Consider the following 20,392-nt stretch of genomic DNA (forward strand, 5'->3'; position numbering starts at 1 on the left):
GGAGGAGGCTGCATAGTGTACATTACTAAAGCCTTATGAAAATCTCTACTGGTTCCCTATTTCTGGAAGCCACTATCAGAGTAAAGATAAAGATTCTCCTGCACATGCGTGCTAGTAATTTCTGGCTCTAGGGGGCGGAGCTCAACTGTTTTTAAGCCAAAGAGCCAGCACTGCCCAAAGATGTCTCCGTGGTCATGTGGCTAGCATGACTCAATGCCAAGGCGTATGGAGCACTGTTACCTTCCCACCAAAGTGGCCCCTATTTTTCTAGTTGCATTTTTTACATGCTTTCAAACTGCTAGATTGGCAGAAGTTGGGACAAGTAACGAGAGCTCACTCTGTTACGTGACATTAGGGATTTGAACTGCTAAACTGCCGACCTTCTAATCGACAAGCTTAGCATCTTAGCCACTTTCCCTTATTATCAGACTAGAAAGTCTTAAATATTTGGAAGCTCTGAGATGATTGTGACAGGGCTACATTTCCAATATGTATTCCTGCAATAGGCAACCTGGTGATTTCCAGATTAGAGTTCTTACAGTCCTTTACCATATCATTAGAATATGAGAATTTAAATCCAGAACATACCAAGGCATCTGGTTGCTTATTCCTTGCTTAGCTCCATAGGTTTGGCCAAGGAAAGTTTATCTCTGAATTGCAACCATCGTAACTGACTATTAGGGTTAGGAGTATGTTCTTGGACACTGCTTTGAGCAAGATACTCTTTCAAAATTTATTCAGGAGGCCAAGTGTCCTCCACTTCTAATGAGCAAGCATTTACAGATTTCCCTCTGGCTTTTCTGGTGAGCTGCTGCTAGTGCTGGAGAGAGCCGAGAAGAAGCCCCAAATGCCAAAGCATGCCAGTTTCATCACTGCTATATTTCAGCAAGGTCAACAGCATTTCCTCCCTTGTATGAATCACTTTGACAAATACTTAAGAGTAACAGGCCATTTGTTTGCTGGGGCATGTCTGAGATTGCTAATTTATTTTCTATTAATTATTTTTAAGGCTGTTGCTATGGGACAGTAGCCTCATGAAAATCTCAGATAGGTCAAAACTACAATAGAAGGTTTTTACTTTTAGGAATTCATTTCACCTGACCTTCAAACTAGTGCCTGGAGTAAAACAATGAAACAAGCCTTTTCCATCACACACACTGAAGTTAATCATTATTGGACCATAGGCTGGATACTTGAGTTGTGTTTTATATTTCTTACTCCCCATCAACCCTGACCTTTGCCCCCTGCTTCCTCATAGTGTGGCTTCTTCCGGAGGGCAAGCACACGAGCCTTATATGAAGCCAAAGGACAGAAAGCCATGATGAAGATCCAGCCTTCTGAAACTAAGCGGCTGACCGACAGCTACTAGTTCCTGTCTCAGGGGGGGGACAGTGCCCACCCCTTTACCCTGTATCTTGGTAAATTATTGTGGGGTGGTTGGAAGGGTGGGACAAGATCTTCCTTTAATTCCTTGTGTCCCTGCACTTTTGAAACTTTACCTGCACTTCTTCATTCTTGCTTCTAGATTGGTAGTTAGTGTTGAATTAGAGAATGTAGAGGATTGGTACAGCTGGCCACAGGTAATTGCCTTATTTTGGTGGATGGTTCATCTCATTCAGGATTACCGTATTTTTTGGAGTATAAGATGCACCAAGGTTTTAAAGAGGCAAATTAAAAAAAAAGTTTTTTGCATTCTGCAAACCTCCCCAAAACGACCCGTTTTTCACAAAAATTGTTTCTTTAAAAAGGCATGAATAGCCCTTAGAAGGCTTGTTGAGTGTTCCGGGGGAGGGGGGGGGGCAAAACTAGCAAAAAAATGATCCATTTTCATGAAAAAGGGCCTGGTTTTTGTAAAATATGGGGGGCATGGATAGCTATTAGGAGGCTTATAGAGTACTCCTAGGGGCTGGGGAGGGCAAAATTGAGCAAAAAACGGTGTGTTTTTGCTCATTTCTGTCCTTCCCAGCCTCTAGGAACATTCTTAAAGCCTCCTAAAGGCGATGCACAGCCATTTTGGTGAAGGGGCAGGGTTTCGGGAGGCAAATAATGCTGTATTCAGTGTATAAGACGCACCCAGATTTTCAGCCTCTTTTTTGAGGGAAAAAGGTGCGTCTTATACTCTGAAAAATACGGTATATGCATTGACTAGGAATGGTTCTAGCAGGGAAGTAGTCCATCCTTTGCTACTTAAAAAAAAGGAGGTAGTGCATTAGTAGTGCATCTTTGCAAAAAAAACCAACTTGGGTTGGTTTTTTTGCAAAGATGATACAAAATATTTGGATACAAAGAACTTGGTTATTATTATGTTGAAAAATTATCAGTTGCCTTTATTATATTACAGAAACCCTGAAGAGATGAAGAACTTTACATAATATGTTCAAACTATGTGCTAGCTTAATGCCAAAATCTGAAACCCTATATTTGTAATTCAGTCATTGACATTTTAGTCACTCTTGCTGTTGACTGTATTTACATGGTCACTTTGGAAAGATCTGCCCCTACTCCTGAGTAAGCACTCTAAGGAGCAGAATCAATAATTCCTTATCCCATTGGCAGCATCCATGTGCATGGGAAGTCTGGCCAGGGCTAGAGCTGCCATTTCTTGGTATTTTTTGTCCAATTTGTGGGTGAAAGCCCCACTGTAGTTTGATTGTGTTCAGGCCCACAATAGACAGGATAAAGAGGGCCTTACTCAAGCACATTTCCCTCTCTATTTACTCCTACCCTCCCACAACTGGAAAATGAGTAATAGAAGAAATGGGGCGTACAGCAACACTTTGGTGGGTCACTCATCTTAGTACTGAGAACAGAAAGAGATAATTAACACTCTATCAATCCATTTTACCATGTTCCACTATATGGCTGTTTAGGGAATGTCAGAATAACCCCAAACAGTCTGAAATCTGATCTGACTTAAAACCAATCCATTCTAACTCTACCACTAATGTGCTTTATCGATTTACCTGAACTGCCAAGTATGCTGGTCCTGTCCTTAATCTAGCTAAGTATGTGCAAATACAGCTATTGTAAAACCTGATCTGGAGATTTGGCTCTAATCTAGTAAGATGGTATGAGTATTCAGACTTTAGAGTTGGATTTAGATTTTAAAAAATCTATTTGTATGAAATAGCAACCTCTGAGATTTGGACACAAGTACTAGAAGCCTTTCATTGGCCAACAAAAAAGTGTTTTGTGCTTGCTCATCTCAGGTTGACATACTTAAGAATGCTAAATCGAAGAATCTGGGTTTAGGTGATGTGACCCTGATGCTTTCCCATCTCTTGATTAGAAGCTTTTTCTGTTCAGACACCCTATTCTAAAACTCAACCTGTCTATTCTACCTAGCAGCTATACCGCATCTTTGTCTTCAATTATTCTCAAAGCAGATTCCTCTCAACATATTTGACACTTTGCACTAGATTTAGAGCAGCTTCTCTTTTTACCTGTTTGCATTACTAATTCAAACTTCTTTTTCTAGGAATTACCAAGTGTTTTGAGGGTGGCTTTCAAGATGGCACTTTAAATCATGACATGTATCTTTTCTTTTTTTCTTTTGACTCTGCTTCTTTTCACTTCCTGGGCCAATGCAAGTGACCATTGTTGGGATGGCTAAGCCAATGCAAGAAAGTAATACTTGGTAAGGTGGCCAACCCTGTTGAAATGCACTGGCGCATACTAGAAAACCCACCAAAGATGGACAAAGTTTCAGTCAAGTGGAAAAAAGAGGGAAGAAATACAGGAGAAATAATACTGCAAAATAATGGTCCATATTTTTTTAATATTTAGATTTCAATCTTGTCTTCTATTTATTCCCATGGGACTTTAACCTTCAACAGAAAAATATTTGCATTTCCATGGTAGCTCATGATACATTGGGCATTTTCACTGTATTGCCAGTATCAAGGTATAAGATACAGAAAGTCCAGATACTTGAATCATTTAATTTGATCTTGCTTCAGCATACTTCTTGTGAGAGTCACCAGGAAGAAATTTCTGAGAAGAAACATCTCCCACAAAATGAGGTTTCTATCTTAAATGGTTGCTGAGAATGTGGATGATAGAAGATACAGAAAGGATTGCAAAGAAAGGGTTTCTGTGGACGTGCTGAATCTTCCAAATGGAACACAAAGTGGAAAGTTTAGTTGCAAACCTGAAGAACCTGGCAGAATAGTATCTGTGAGTTGACTGAGGTATTCAGAGCTTAATTTTAATGTAGTGATTGGGATCATCCTTAAAAGTCTGTGCCTTGTACACAATTATTTTGAATATTTTTAAAGGAAAGATGCCTCAGACAATCATCAGGAATGCCTATCCACCACCCTTATCTATCAAGTTCAACATTCATTGAAAAAATAGTTTCCAGCCAGGCAATAATTTCTAAAATGAACTGTGCTAAGATTAAAACTTGGCTTCCAGTACCTGGGCCCTCTATACTGCACTTGTATTTAGAGCTATTGTGACCTAGCACTGAAGTACAAACATCTTCCCTGTTGCTATTTCAGCATCACAACTAGCAGAGGTTTGTAATAGGAACAGAGCAAATTGAATTTTCCTTATATTATACATATAGAGATTATTATCATAATCCTTTCTTTATTTGACTATATCCTATCTCATAACATGTTCCCCCTAATAATCAAAACTTAACTGTGTCTAATTTAGTTGTTGTTGTTGTTGTTGTTGTTGTTATTAACCTTTATATATAATCCAAAAGGATTTCTAGCCTTCCCTTCACGGGTATAATTCCATATTCATATCCAATTATTGCTTATCATAACACTACACATTGTATACATTACTATCATTATCAATTTTTTATTTAACTGTACCTATTGTCACTAAGTTTAACTAGGTTTAGCTAGTTTTAAATTATATCCTTCCATCTATCAACCTGTATCTTTCCAGTAACAAAACAATCTCATATCTTCTGCCATTTGTGGAACCAGTCCTCCAAACATTCTCTTAATCAAATCTGTATGGACTCCTCTTAGCAATTCCTTGTTTGTAAGATCTCTCATGTACTCTTGATGCCCTCTTTCTGTTTCCTTGTTCAGCTTGTCTTTGATTGTCAGCAGTGTTATCAAATATTTTGCAGATAGGATTTCATAGTCCATAGATTCTTTTAATTTTTTCTTCTTCTATATCTTGCCCTTTGAAATAAATTTCCTCTCGATTTAATTCCTCTTTCAATATTCCATTCTTTCTTTTTTCAGAAATAAACCAATTGCCATAAATATCAACAAGTTTAATCTCTTTATATTCATCTTCCATTTAGATTTTTGGAGTTTCAGTCCCCTTATTTTGCATTTGAAAAACATCCTCAGTTTTTTCATCATATTTTATTGTTAAATGCTCCAAGTATTCCAATTTTCTCTCAATTTTCCCCCCTGTATTTAATAATTTTTGCAGTTCTGAAAATATTCCTTGCAAATTCAAAGCCTCTACGCTGTCTGAAGATGCCATATTCATACACAGCTGTTTTTGCTTAGAAGGTCAACAAGATTAAAGCATATGTTCACAAAGACCGCTGTTTTCTCTTTGAACAAAAACAAACTTCAAAGGGACAACTGTGGACTCTTATCAGACTGTAACCAAACAGCCAAGCAGTAAAACCTTACAATGCCGAAATCAAAGCAATCTGTGTGAGAAAAAAAAGAATGTTCCGTCTTTCAATACACAAAAACTCTGATCAGTCTCCGGGGTGGTGTGTGTGTGTGTGTGTGTGTGTGTGTTGTATTTGTGCTGATAAATAAATAAATACAACCAAATGTAACAAAGGCAACAGTAAAAATATTGGGTTTCTGTCTGGATAGTCTCTTATGACGAGCCGATGGACAGAGAATGGAAGCAGTGAACTTCCCCCCATATTTGGGCATACCATAGGTTGTGACTTTAAATATATATATAGACAAAGAAATCCAATCTTTAAATGAGTTTTAAAAAATACAACAATAAAAGAGGAAAAAATTAATCTGTAGCTTACAGATAGTCACAAAGAAAGGTTAGAAGAAAACTTAATCCATCCATTTGAAAAAGGTTTGCTTAGATTCAATCCATGTAAATAACATTTAGAAAGTAAGATAACCACTGTCCAAGACCATTCCAAAATTCAAATTCACCGCTAAGTTCTTCTATTCTTTGATTTAAATTGGTTTTAAAGTTTTATAGGCAGTCCCTTCTTTTTAGAACAATAAAAATTCCTCACCAGCTGGAAACCCTTTCTTTTTCCACATCGTTCCTTTTTGGAGCCGCCCCGACCTTGTCAGCCTGTGGCTGGATTTTTTATCACCGGCTTCAAGATCTTCTCTTGCTTTTTGGGGGGATTTTGCAATATCCCCGAGATCAGCAAGACGTAATCTTTCTATTTACCATCTCTTCGGAATGGTTTAGGTCCATTGGGACACACCCCCCCCAGTGATAAAAGTGTTGACTGCGATCACATAGCATTGAGATCGCACGTCATTTCATCGTGACTTCGGCCCCTCCCATCCTCCCCCTCCTTTCTTCATTGTTTGTTTCAGTTTGTGTTGATGGGGAGGGGACTGCAACCTCTTATTTGTGTGGTGTCTTGGTACTGTATTCATACCCCTTTTCTTACACTTCTCCATAAAGCCACTGGACGAGGTTATACATTCGCTCAGTATCAGATTTTATCTATTCACCAATAATATCCAATTATTTATTTTAATTTCACTGGACCAAGAGATACTTTTGAGGTTCTGTCCCAGTCAGGGGGTTGTACAGGTCTATAGATGGAGAGGAAGAAACTCAATCCTGCTGAGACTGTTTGTGGATATGAAGGCCTATCAGGCAATTGCTCATGTCCTAATTGGAAGACCATTGGAAGACCATTCAAGACCATTGGAAGACCATTCAAAAACTACAACTGGTTCAGAATGCAATACTGCAGGAGTGATGGGCATATCACATTGAGCCCATGTGATGCTATTGCTTTGAAACCTACACTAGTTATCATTTGGCTTCCAGGTGGAAGATAACATTTTAGTGATGACCTATAAAACTCTTTATAAGGGCTGAAGTCACTTTGGGAGACACTTATCTCAGATTGTCTCTGATCAACTGGTGAGATTAGACATTATAGGTACACTTCATGTACAGTTCTCACTATGATAATATTTAGAAAGTCATTCAAGACTTGGCAATTCTCCCAAAAGTTTGGCTGTTTTATTGTAGAGAATTGTGACTGATCTGAGATTGCATCCACTCCCTGGATGACACCACATGGCCTCTGTACTATATATAGGGAGTCCAGGGGACAGAGCAGAGGCTTCTGTAGAAGATCTACAGAAAAGGTAAGTAACCACATCATTATTTTGTCTATTTGGTTTACACAAAATAGCTATGCCAAAAATCAGTTTTTTTCAGTTTCCAAATCAGCCTGTCCCAGATAAAATGGTCAAATGTATTGGCTCAGCTTGTTCTTTTTCTCTCATGGATGAAAATATCTCTTGCTGTTCTTTTGTCCTGTCCTGTCTCTGAAATTTTCTCTCTCAGGTTTTCAGCTGAGGTTTCTGTCTCACTGTTGATTTCTGCTACTAAATGTATTTATCCTTCCCCCTCCCGCTTTCTTTCCATCCACAGTGCAACTTTTTCAAGCCAACCCGCTACTACCGCATCATGCCCAAATACCATGCCATTCGCATCCGGCAGGAGGAGCGCTACCAGCCAGCTGGCAGTTTCTTGCCTCCAAAGCACAAGAAGCGATGGGTGACAAACTGGCAGGAAACGGGAAGATACTACTGACATCTGCCTCAGTTTCCTCCTCTCCTGTGCTCACTCCCAGGCTGTTTAGCTTTCCTTTGTAAATATTGCTGGACCAACCAAGGAACTCTTATTTATAGTAAGTTATATGTCCTTGGTCAGTTACAACCCAAACCTTTCTCCAGACACTGTGATATTGGAGAAAAAACTATTCTTGCAAGGTGGATATGGTAGGCATTTATAAAATTTGAGGCACAAAGATACAGCTTTTTCATTTGCACTGTTGGGTTCTCCCACCCACCCACAGCCCACAACACTCCAACACCACTACCAGCATTCTTGGAAATAGTTCCATGAAGCAGAATGAAGGGCAGATTTGAAAATCAGCTTCATTTTGCACTAAAAGGGCAACAGTGCATAAGCACTTGGCTTGATCACCTACATAGAAAAGTTGTGATCTAATGAAATTACTGTTTATCATATAACCCCACTCTCGACTATCCTTCTCATGAGCTCAGAGCAACGTCTGTGTGATTCCTACACAACCTTCCATTTTAGCAGCTTATAAAATCTAATCTTATGTGTCAAACTGCCTTCAGGTGAATCCCTGGGCTTCCAAAAGATGCACCTTGATTAAGCCAACACGCAGCTTCTCTCTCAAATTCACACATGTATACTGTCCTAATATAAAGGAACTTTGGATGATATAGCTTAGCAGAGTCTTCAGGATTGGCAACAGCTTTCCAGGGCAGGTCTGTCCAATGTCCAAAGATTCTCAGGATTAAAAAAATCCTCTCCATGCACAGCAGATACTTTATTGTAGTGTTAGAATTCCTCCTAAGATGTGCCTATATATTTACTCAATATGATAATCTCACAAAACCATCTTAATATGTTTATGAGATGCTTTATTGCAGAAGGCCCTTCTGTTTTCACAAACCCTCTTCCAGTATCCACAAACCAATGTGTGTCTCTGTGTGTGTCCTTATCAGAGGCTTACACTAGGACAGTTCTCTTTGAATGTCCTGTCGTTACCCAAGAGCAGCTGGTTATGGCATTTTGGGAGATTCTTTCTTAGTATGAGGTTACAGACAGTTTTCACAAGTATTATATTTTTCTAATGCAAGTGTACATTTAAAAAGTACTTTTATTTGCTCACTTTCATTTGCTGACAGTTGTAGTAGATGCCTCCATGCTCTCTTTTGGTCCTTGTTAATGCTTGCCTCATTTTTCCCCTCAGCCTTCCATCACCTGGCACCAATCAGATATATTGGACTACAACTCTAATCATACTCTGCCATACTTCATTTAGAGGGGAGGTTGAATGAATTTTGCCTTCTATAACTGCAATTGCCATATTTCCCAACTCCGGCATGGAAAACTTGCAGGATATATAGGGTCTGCAATTGCTTCCATAGGATCTTGAACCAATTTTCCCAGGTCTAACCTCTATTTTTAGAGCCTAACTAGCCAAGGCAGTATTGCCGTCTCCCCTAGAAATAAGGTTTTATCAAAAACCTTCTTGAATCTAATGGTGTGGATGAAGCCTGTTTAGTTCTGGGCCAGTATCAGTTTCCACCCTTCCTATAGAATAAGTACTGGATATTTCAGCACTGGAACTTGTACTGGACTAAGGATTACTGGCTATAATTTAGTCCTATTTTTAATTCTCTGGCAGGAAGGGTGGTTTCACTAGTAATAGTACTATTATCTTATTTTTAAGAAACTCTAAGAAAGCTTGAAATGAGGAGTGTAGCATTTTATTTTTTTAACTTAAACATTAGTTTTAATGACTTTGATCACTGGCTGGGTTTGAGACATGCCAGGGAGTAGTTCATTGCAGGATTAGCTCCTGGCTACAGGAGGCCCTAGATAGCATCCTTTAGTGGGCTCCTTCCTGTATTAGTGAGCCTTGGTAGGATCTTCATGCTTTTCACAGTATTTGACAACAGTGCTATGTCAGTGACGATAGGACAGATTTTGTTTTAAAGAGCAATTTTAAAATGATATCCAGGTGGGTCAGGTGTTGGCAGCTGTTCTTTTGCTAAAAGGATTCTACAATTTTCAGCTACAGCTTACTAAAGTTGTGCATTCCTGGGTGAAGTGTGATTTAATTATAAAGAAAGTCTAAGCCATGGCTTCCTTCATAACTGAACTGGGTCAAAGAGCAAAGTGAACAATAGAGTCTTAAAAGTAGGCAACTCCTTTTCAATATTAAACAACTTTTAGAGAAGCCCAGTGGAATGGGTAGTGAGATAAGAATGGCTGAAGCTAGCTGGGCAACTAAGAGAGAACAAGGTTCACCTACACACTACCTGTTCCATGGCTACCATGTTGAATCAAGAGGAGAAATTAATGTCTTTTGCTTCACATAAGAAACCTACGGATTTATGGGGATCAACTTCTGCAGAGTTAATCTTGCCAAAAAATGCTTCGGTTTTCTGACTTGGGATGTATCCAGCAATTCACAGTTTAATAAGAAACAATATTGGACTTGCCAACTCAGAGAAATGAAAATATCTTTGGAAAACAGCAAAAAGAAGCACAAAATAATTGTGGTACCTTAAATTCTTGCTTTTAGCTCACATCTAATTATCTATTATGCTGGCCAACATTTCAGACTTGTTTTTTTAATCTAGGCTCTAAGCAAAGACTCTTGTGTTTGATGTGTTGGACTGCAACTCCCAGTATTCCCAAACAGCATGGGATTATGGTACTTGTAGTCTATTGCATTTGGAAAGCAATGGGCTAGAAAACTGCCTTAATTTATCTTATTTCCATGAGCCAAGGATGGTTGCTGACCTCTGCACTAAACAAAATTGAACCTAAACTACCAAAATTGGGGCTTATTTTGATGTGTGAAAACTCCCTTAAAAGGGATTGACCTTCTTTGGATTCTATTCCACATGTCATTGTCAAGAAAATTTGATTTCATTCACTGAGTATCCATCCTTGACAATAGTCATATTTTATTTGCCCATTCCTTCCCATCTCCCAGGCATGTTTTAAATTACAAAGAATGTCTTTAGTGATGTAAATACATAAATACATTCATATATAAATAAATGAATCTATATATATATTTGATGTTTACTGGATTTTCCCATTGTTTATGGTACTGGAGGTCTTGAATCATTGTGCCTTGATTGTAAATAAGCTTGAGTGTCTATTTTATGAATAAAAATATTATGATTTGTAACTTGTGATTTGTATTTTCTTTCTCCTTTTTAAAGTACACTACATTAATTTCCCCAGACCTCAGCATTGGATATTTGTTGCTATCCAGCAATATCAAGAATGAAGCCTGCTGGAAAATGAATCAACAATCTGTTGGATTCATTTCAGCATCTCATAGTGCTATAAGAAATCTGGATTTTGAAGGGCAAAAGGTGATTGAGAGAGCACATGGATATGCATGTAGTCTTGTAGGGAGCATTTTGAAGCAGCAGTGTGACTTCCAAAGCTGCCATGATCTCAGAAAAAATGTGCTTGATTGATCATATTCTAGACAGCTGCTACATGATCAACACCCCACTATTCCTTCATGACAATACAACAGTTATACTGGAGGCAGAGCTGCTACTCTTCCTCCTGCCTCCTATTCCAGCACAATTAGTATTGTATCAGTAACTGAACTTTACATGAATTCTAAAGCCACTGAAGAAGATTGTATTTCTTTCTATTCCTGAGTTAAATGATGTTAACAGAAAGTCACTACTTTGTTTAGATGGGTTATAATCCAATAGTTAAATAAATCATCTCAACTCTTAACTTTCTGAATTCTTCTCTCAACCATACCAATAGAATCATATTGTGCCATGAGAAGGCATACTTCCAAAATAAGGATGAAGAACAGAGACAGTTGCCACTATCATTTTGGATGTTGAGACTGGAAAATCTTGATACAACTAGAAAAATAAATGAAGAAATGGGTTATTTTATTTGGGCCACTGGAAACAAAAACAATGCATAAAAGGGAGGAGGGATTGGTCAAACGGGAGAAAAGCCTCCAAAACAACCGTTCTTTAAAAAATATATTAAAAAATGCAGCTATTTTTAATCTTGGCATACTTTTAAAAACATGATCTGAAGTAATATAGTAATATAGTAATATTACTCCATCAGGATTAGATTACTAAAATATGAATGATTTTTTTTTCATTTCAATCTGTTCTTTTTAAACAAGTTCTCAACACTAATTAACCCAGGAATTTATGTTCAGTGCCAATTGTGTTGAGAATCTATTAAAATGTGTAGATGTGTGTGCACACTCACAGCCAGCCTGCTTCAGCACAATAAGAAAAATGGGATCTATGTTCCTGCTTATTCAGTTTGCTATTCAGGTATTTGTTGTCAAATGAACGATTTTAAAAAGCCCAAATTGAGCCCATTTTTTTCGTTGCTAAGCAAGATAGTTGTTGAGTTTTGCCCCACCTTACCTTTCTTGCCACAGTTATTAAGTGAATCACAGCAGTTACTAAGTTAGTAGCACAGTTGTAAAGTGAATCTGGCTTCTCCATTGACTTTACAGGTCACAAACGTTGATCACATGATTCAGAACCATCACACAAGTGTGAAAAATGGTCATAAGTCACTTTTTCAGTACCATTGCAACTTCCAATGGTCACTAGATGATTGGTTGTAAGTTGAGGACTATTTGTAGTAATTTATGGGATACCTTCATTCTTAAAAACTGAATGTAGAAAGAGATTCCAGGCATTTAAAACCAACAATTTAAACTTAATAGTTTCAGAAAGCATCTAGGAAAAAATAAACTAAATCGATTTGCCAATTCTGAAAATATAACATCTGGATTATACAGTATCTTCCTTTCTTCTGTTTTTTTCCCCCCTTTACCTGTGTTTACCCTCTTTTTTTAAGGAAGAACTCTAAATACTACAAAACTTGCCTTTTGATTTTGTGGTGTAACAGATTCTGGGCTGTTAAAAGGACTCCACTTTTTAAAATACGTCTCTGCGTGTTCCACAATAGGAAGATTTTTGTACCATCTCAAAGAAAGAATTGGATTTATAGAGTATATTTCAAAAAAAAAACACATGCCTGGGGTGGTTTGAAGAGTGTTCGACTTCAAAGCCAAACCAAACCAAGGCTAAGATGCCGTTTAAAGTCATTAGATCGCCCAGCTGCGGGAACCGAGAAGTTAAATGGTCACATCCCAAAATCCCCGAGACTCTTGCAACCCCCCCTCTCCCTGCCACGTGGTGGTATTCTCTCCCTATTGGCTGAAAATGTCTTGTTTTTCTGCAGCGATTGGACTGCAGCTGTCGGAATGCGAGGTCTTTGCAGCTGGTTGGCCGAGAGCTGTCGGAGGGGCGGGTCGTCCCGGGGTCTAGGTCTAGCAGCTCTTTCAGAAGTCGGTGGGCTGCCTGCTGGAGAGGCTCGGGAGAAGCAGAGGTGCTGCCTGTTGGCTTCCGAATAGGCGCCGCTATCTTTCTCCCGCAAGTGGCTTGCCGGGGCCTGTCGGAGCCGCGATGCGTCTTTTGCGATGCCTGATGAAGGGCCAGTCGGCGCTGGCCGGGGCGCCCAAGTATATCGAGCACTTCAGCAAATTCTCTCCATCGCCGCTCTCCATGAAGCAATTCCTCGACTTCGGTGCGTAGGAGCCGAAAAGTGGGGGGGGGGGGGGCGTAGCCGGTTTCTTGGACCTGTCACCTTCGAATGGGCTGGACTACAAGTCCCATTCTCCCCAACCATGGTACCCTGGGGCCCTGCTGTTGCACATCGATGTTGGGAGGTGGAGTGCAACCATCTCCCCCTTCCCTTCTCTCTCTTTCTCTTGCACACCAGCAGCCTGTTTCATGCTGGTCTGGGACGGTATCCAGGGTTTTTGAAGGGGGCCAAGTCGGGGGAAGGTTGGCTGAAGCCACCAGGCTTCTCTTTACCAGCAATACCCGAAATTCTAACTGAACACCTGCTCCCAAATTCCCTGCTCCCAACATCTTTTTGCTTTGAGGGGTGATTGGGTGGCTGCTCTGAAACAGCTTGCTTCCTTCTGGAAGGATTTTTATTAGCTATATTGGCTTTTTTATCTTACAGGTCATTGAATTCTGGGGAGTTTTATAATTAAGGTGACCTTCAAACAAAGTTGCTTGTCCTTGCAATCCTGTACATTTTTGCTGTATGCCAAATCCCTCTGAGTTCACTGATGTTATAAAGAAGCTAGTGAAGGGATGTAGCTGTGTTATGTTTTTATTACTGCTGGTGGTTGCTTCTGTACCTGAAGTTAAAATGGGACAATTGAGCTGGAAATTAATTAACCATTTACTTATCAAATTTTTACCAAAAGCAACTCTGGGCAGTGTACAAGGAAATGATCAAGGAGGAACCAATGGCCTCTTTTATTAATTCATGTGGATCAGACATTCAATTCTAATTTTTTGATCAAGATCGAAGTATTATTCATCAAGATTGATCTGAAAGAATCTCTGTGACTTTAAATATTATGTACTTATATCATACTGTTCATATTTTCTCACTGAATAGAGTAGGATGACTGCCAAATATGTATGAACATAAAATGTGTTCGTGTTGTTGCATTAAATTTAACAGTAGAGCCTGTTCTATGAAATGTGTTACCCTTTGTGGGTGAAATTTTTATACAGATTGTGTAGTTCTGTGGAGAAACAGCAATAGAAATAAGAGATAGCTAATAATGAAAGGAAAGAAGTTTGTTAATATACGTGGAGTTTGATGTGAAGCTTAAATGCTCATAAGCTATTTAGAGTGACAACTTCTGAGATAAATCGTTTCTGGATCAATATTCTTCTGTGGTGTGTTCAGGATGACTAAATGTATGATATGATGACCTTAAACCCCCTCTTTCTCTGGATGAATGTGCCAAATGGTTTCTCAATTTCCAGACATGGCATATCTATCTATGACAGGTCTTCTTCAGCTCAGTTTCTTTCTTTCTTTATCCACTGGGGGAAATTTTCCAATGTGCAGTTGGATCACATAGAAAGGTTGCAAACAGAGGGCCCCAGGTTTGCTTCTGGGCATCTCCAGTTAAAATGATGAAAAAATAGATAAGGTAGGAAAAAGAGAACCTGGGACTTCAGTTAGCTTCCAATACAGGAAATGGTTAGAGAAACTCATAAATTAACAGCCTCCAGAGAACTGCAGGTTCCTCAACCCTGGAGATCATAGGTGTAGTTTTGAGATTTGTAGAAGAATACTTGCAGTGTTTAAATTAATAGGTATCATTGCATAATCTTGAGGAATGAATTTCTATGTAGTAAGTTTATGTGGTTTAAGGAATTGTTGCTTTAAGCTTCATGCTCCTGAATAGTTGATTATAAACTCAATGGTTCTGCTTCTATTACTATAAACGCATAATACTATAGGAATTAACTAGAGTTTGAAATAACATCAGGAATGGGAAAGTTTGGTTCTCCAAATGTTGCTAAATTACAGCTCTCAGTAACCCCCATTCTTAACTGGTTGATCAGAACAACTGGGAATTTGTTAAGGTATATAACCCTCTCTCCCCTGAAACATTTCATGTTGCATTCATATTTTATAGCACTTTTTTCCTTCTGTTTTTCCCCACAACCAACCTGGAAGGTAGGTTGGGCTTAGAGATAATAATTGGCTAAAAGTCACCTAGTGCTTGAGGGTGGATTGTAACATTTACACCATAATATACTGTCTGAGAACTCTCTAGATGTGTGAAATTCAGCTTTTAATATTTCCAGCCAGTGTGACCCTTGCTAAGAATATTTCTCAACATTTCCCAAATGTGTTACTATGTATGCTGTCTCTATTCAGAAAGTCTCTATTCAGAAACTAACTCCTCAGTTACTATTGCCAAAACACTGCAATTGTTCATATCAGATATTAAAATGTAATTAAAATGAATTAAGATCCTCTAGTTCTTGAGTGGCAAAAAGTAGGGATTTTAAGATTAAGGAACGAGAGCGTAGAAGATTGAATTTATGAAGGGGAGAAGCAAAGGAAGATTCTGCTCAATAAAATTGTGTCTCAGCTGCCAAGTTGGGCGGAGGGAGTTTTGCAGTGCCCTTTGAAGCATCTGAAGGACAACAAGTGCTGATTGGAGGATCTCAGTGTCAGAGAGATTAAGGCCCTCCTCTAATACTCCACCCCCATACTATGTTCTCTTTGATTTTCCTGCACTGCTCTATGTGAACTGTGGTGAATGTGTTTGATACTTTTCCGTGCAGTGTTGCTAAATAAAGAACTTATGGAATCTGAATGGTGAAATTATGCAACAGGACGTGGAGTGGGTGAACTCTCACCCAATATTCCATTACCTATGTGATCATTTTTTCTAGTTGTCAATTGCATATCATATGTGGCTTTTAAAGGGATCGGATCTCTTTATTAGAGGGGTCAGATAGAAACTTAGTAGGGACAACTTAGCAGTTGCCTCATATTTGTTTCATTTGCCTATACAATTATAAACCTCTCAACTCATGTTCTGTTGCTGATCATGTCTTTCTGTGTCTAGTTGTCATTCTCTGCTGATATATATGTGCATTTCTGTGCTGGCTCAACGGTGAATAGTCTCTTCAAAATAAGATGAGTTGCTAGATTTGGGGGAGGAAAAGGACATTGATGTTATATATATTGACGGCAGCAAGATTATGCACAAAAATGGAAGGATACCGTGATTCCTACAATAGATGAATGGCTGCAAAAGTTGATGGAGTTAGCAGGGATGGCCAAATTGACTGTTCTGATTAAAGAAAATAACATAACTTACCCTGTTTCTACTTGAAAACAGCTTTTGGATCTTGTGCTTGAGGTGGGGAAAAAATGAAATGTTGAGTTTTTCAGATTAGATAGGTTTGGTTAGTTTATATTATTATATTCTAAATTGTTTTCTTTATTGTGATGTGTTTTTTCTTATATCTTTTGTAAGCCGCCCGGAGTCCTTCAGGATTGGGTGGCATATAAATATACCGTATTTATCGGCGTATAACACGCAGTTTTAAAACTAAAATTGCAAGCTTAAACCCTGCCTGCGTGTTATACGCCGATACTCCGGGTGGCAGAAGCCCGGGACACAGTCAAATTCGCTGCGCAAGGTGAAACGGCCGGCAGCAGCCCTGCTCTCCTGCTGCGGCTTCTGTTTCAATAGGGAAGAAAACTTCCTTTCGCTTCCCGGGCTTCTGCCGCCCGGCAGAAGCCCCGGGACCCAGTCAAATTCGGGAAGCGAAAGGAAGTTTTCTTCCCTACTGAAACAGAAGCCGCAGCAGGAGAGCGAGGCTGCTGCCGGCCGTTTCACTTTGCGCAGCGAATTTGACTGGGTCCCGGGCTTCTGCCACCCGGCAGAAGCCCCGGGACCCAGTCAAATTCGCTGCGCAAGGTGAAACGGCCGGCAGCAGCCTCGCTCTCCTGCGGCCAGCGTCCGTTTCAGTCGCTTCCCTTGTCCGTCTTGATTGCTGGAAGCAGTAACAAACGGCGCGTCCGCTCCGCATCGCCCTGACAACCACCCCAGCCGGCGGCTGCCAGGCCTCGCTGGAGTCAATTGCAAAGCTGCGTTCAGCGCTTTGAGGACCTGAGGCATCTTGGGAAATGTAGTTCCCTATCAGAAAGAATGGAGTAGCTGCGAATTTGTAACAACATAATATAACTTGGTGCTTCGCAGGTTACGAAAATCTCGTTTGATTTGCACACTGTTTTTTAAAAGTTAGATAAAGAAATTATGCTGTGAAAGCGACTAGATAGCCCCCCTCCCCTTCCTGTGTGTGAGAAAGGGAAGGAGAGGAAGGAAGGAGGGAGGGGGGAGGAAAAGAAGAAGGGAGGGGGGGAGAAGATGGAAGGAGAAAAGATGGATGGAAGGAGAAAGAATGGAAGGAGAAGGAGGAAGATGGAAGAAGAAAGGAAGAAAAAGAAGAAGGGATGGAGAAGGAAGGAGGTAGGAAGAAAAGGGGAAGAGAGGGAAAGAGCAGAAAGACAAAGAGGATGAAGTTGATAGGCAAGAGGAAGGGGGAAGGAAGGGAAAAAAGAGGGAGAGAGTGAAGATGAGGAAGAGGTTTTTGGTTTTCCAAAAAGCAGTGATTCTGATTAAGTTTTTTTGCTCAAAGAGGTGTTTTTTCATTTCATATTTGCCTTTTAAGAGGAGTTAATGTTATAATTCATGTTCTAATGTTATAAATTTTAATCCAACATTAAGTTCCGAGCTTCCAAGTCATTTATTTTTAATGAAAAAAATTTTTACTCAAATTTTTGTGTTAAAATGGGGGGTGCGTGTTATACGCCGGTGCGTGTTATACGCCGATAAATACGGTATTTAATAAATAAATAAATAAATAAATAAATAAATAAAAAATATAAAAGTAAAAAGTTGAGTTTTGACTCTATTATTTTATTCTACTGCACAAAAAGGAGACAGAAGTCAACACTTTTTCTTTCTTTTTTCCCTTTGTCCTACACTTTGTCCTTCTCTTTTTCCTCACTTGTTTTCATATTATTTTCTTTTATATTTTTGATTAATAAATTTTGAATATTCAAGAAAACAAGATGAGTTGCTTACCTGCTAGCTTGAAAAGTAATTGTGAAGTACCGTGCCTTGTTTTTACAGATCAGCCTTGCCCAAACTTTGAGAAATGTTGGATCTACACCCCATCTTTTCTTCAGCCAGGATGGCCTTGCTGCCTGATGAAGATAGGAGCTGTTGATGCAATAATTAATGAGAGTAGTACTTGCAAAAGCCTGGTTAGTGTACAAAGAAGGCACAGCATTCCCCACAATTCTGACCTTCTTGAAAATAATAATCTTGTTGGTTTTTTTTTTTTTAACTTTCTGTGGGATAAACTGGATTATTTCCCCCTGCTTTTGATTTTCTAAAAGCTTAAGACCTTTGTAAAATAAACTGGTTGGGTTTGTTTAGCTTGTAAATTAATCTTGTTTTCATGTTTGAGTCCTTACAGGTGCAAGTGATTAGTTCTTGAATCTGTATGCCTCCTTATCCCTGCTCAGATATTTTTTTTCTTTTTGGGCAGTCTCGTCCAGAAATACTGGACTATGAGTTCCATCATTTTAAGGCAATTGGAGAGAAATAGAGCAAGTTTTTGGAAAGATGCCAGCTGGCAGGAAGCTATTCTATACCCTTACAAAAAGGTTGCTTGCATTGAAATTGGAGATTAACCATCCATGTTGTTTTTTCAGTATTTGAATTAGAAGGCTTAAACATATAAACCTCAGACCTGAATAGACTGTGATCTGATTCCACACATTTGTTTGAACAAATAAAAGACATAAAGGAAAACATTGTTTAACATATTGTTTAAAATTGTATAAAAGCTCTTTCATTATTAAAATACTACATTGAGAGCATACCATGATTATTATTACAAATACAATAGTTATTTAAAAATAAAGATAAAATGTAATTCTCTTACATTGGCTGCATACTACAAAAGTGAAAACATATGTCTCTTCTCTTACATACTTGGAAATCTTGAATTATAAAACTGTGAAATGACGTAGCCTAAATATGGCCTTTTCCCATTAGTATTAACTGTGAAACTATGAATACAAGGGTGAAGTAAGGAATAATTTTGAAAATGTCTCATGGATATTCCATCCTTGGAGATGACACAAACCAGATACTAAAAATCTCAGCCATGAAGCTGTTGGTGAAGCATGGAAAATATATGGACTTTGTAGCAGCCATAGAAGGGAAGTGCTTTAGATATAAAACTTGCATTCCTGAAATCCAGTGTAAGAACTAATGTGCTGTAATGATTGATGTGTTGAGGAGAAACAGGGTTTGATCCATTCTCTGCCCCAAAATCTCACTTGTGACTTTGGACAAATTAATCAGTCCAAGCTACTCACAATGTTACTATGAAGATAAAATAAATGGAAATCCTCATCTAAGCCTTTAATTCTTGGAGAAAAGTTAAATTATAATCTAATAAATAAAAATAATATTTGAATCTCAGTGTAGTCCCCTTATTTTTTAAAAACTATCTCATCCTCCTCCTGTTAAAGTTACTCTCATAGTTTGTTCATAAATACCAGATAAACAAAGATAATGTGAAAATACATTTTGTTCTTCCAATGTGTTTAATAGTTGCAACAAATTGTTGTTATCTCAACCCATAATTATTACAGGAGCTAAATTTCAGAAGGCTACTATCTGAATCATTTTCATCATATTACATGCATCACATGGGAAATTACAGTAGTGCATAATACTTTTGAAATCTCAAAAAAGGGACACATTAGCTGAATAATGCAGAATTATTAATGGCTCTGTGTGCCTTTTTGTTTCTCTTTTGCTTAGGATCCAGCAATGCCTGTGAGAAGACCTCCTTCATATTCCTTCGCCAAGAGCTTCCTGTCCGACTGGCCAATATTATGAAAGAAATCAACCTTCTCCCTGACCGTGTACTAAGTACTCCCTCTGTTCAGCTGGTGCAGAGTTGGTGGGTTCCTGCCTTTTTTTCTCATTCTTTTCTTTTTTTAATAGAATTTTAATTATATATTACTGTAGATACAATAGTGAAAATGAATATAAACTAAAAAAAAAGAAGAAAAAGAAAGAATAGAAGGTGTAGAAAAAAGTGAAATAGAAATACTGCAGAAAAGGAAGAAAACTAAAACTATAGTAAAGAAAAAGGAAAGGAATATATAAAGAATCAGCCTCTCTCCTCACAATAGTTTTCCCACCTTGTTC

General features: G+C 38.7%; 2 protein-coding genes and 2 long non-coding RNA genes across 8 annotated transcripts in view; all 4 read left to right on the forward strand.

Moving 5' to 3' along the window:
* The window catches only part of ITGA3 (integrin subunit alpha 3), a 79,753-nt gene extending 72,063 nt beyond the window's left edge, over nt 1-7,690 (forward strand). The window contains exons 25-26 of the mRNA XM_032238134.1: nt 1,259-1,418; nt 7,603-7,690. Of these exons, the coding sequence (XP_032094025.1) occupies nt 1,259-1,369 (111 nt within the window). The 3' untranslated portion in view covers nt 1,370-1,418; nt 7,603-7,690. The remainder of the gene's footprint in view (nt 1-1,258; nt 1,419-7,602) is intronic.
* An 81-nt stretch (nt 7,691-7,771) lies between these two features.
* On the forward strand, nt 7,772-10,921 carry LOC116522993. The gene is made up of 2 exons (XR_004257019.1): nt 7,772-7,861; nt 8,963-10,921. It is a non-coding gene; the product is annotated as an uncharacterized LOC116522993 (long non-coding RNA).
* Nucleotides 10,922-13,069: 2,148 nt separating this feature from the next.
* PDK2 (pyruvate dehydrogenase kinase 2) overlaps nt 13,070-20,392 on the forward strand; it is a 39,054-nt gene continuing 31,731 nt past the window's right edge. For 3 of the 5 annotated variants that reach the window (XR_004256999.1, XM_032237797.1, XM_032237799.1), the window contains exons 1-2: nt 13,070-13,335; nt 20,000-20,141. Coding sequence is in view for 4 of the 5 variants with exons in the window: in XM_032237797.1 (XP_032093688.1) it covers nt 13,215-13,335; nt 20,000-20,141 (263 nt within the window). In the remaining variant the exon portion in view is untranslated. The remainder of the gene's footprint in view (nt 13,336-19,999; nt 20,142-20,392) is intronic. The other 2 variants (XM_032237798.1, XM_032237800.1) reach the window with 1 other exon arrangement.
* LOC116522770 lies at nt 13,350-18,500 on the forward strand. Its single transcript, XR_004257000.1, has 2 exons — nt 13,350-15,982; nt 18,290-18,500. It is a non-coding gene; the product is annotated as an uncharacterized LOC116522770 (long non-coding RNA).

Source organism: Thamnophis elegans, chromosome Z (genome assembly GCF_009769535.1).
Source record: "Thamnophis elegans isolate rThaEle1 chromosome Z, rThaEle1.pri, whole genome shotgun sequence".
Classification (NCBI taxonomy): domain Eukaryota; kingdom Metazoa; phylum Chordata; class Lepidosauria; order Squamata; family Colubridae; genus Thamnophis; species Thamnophis elegans.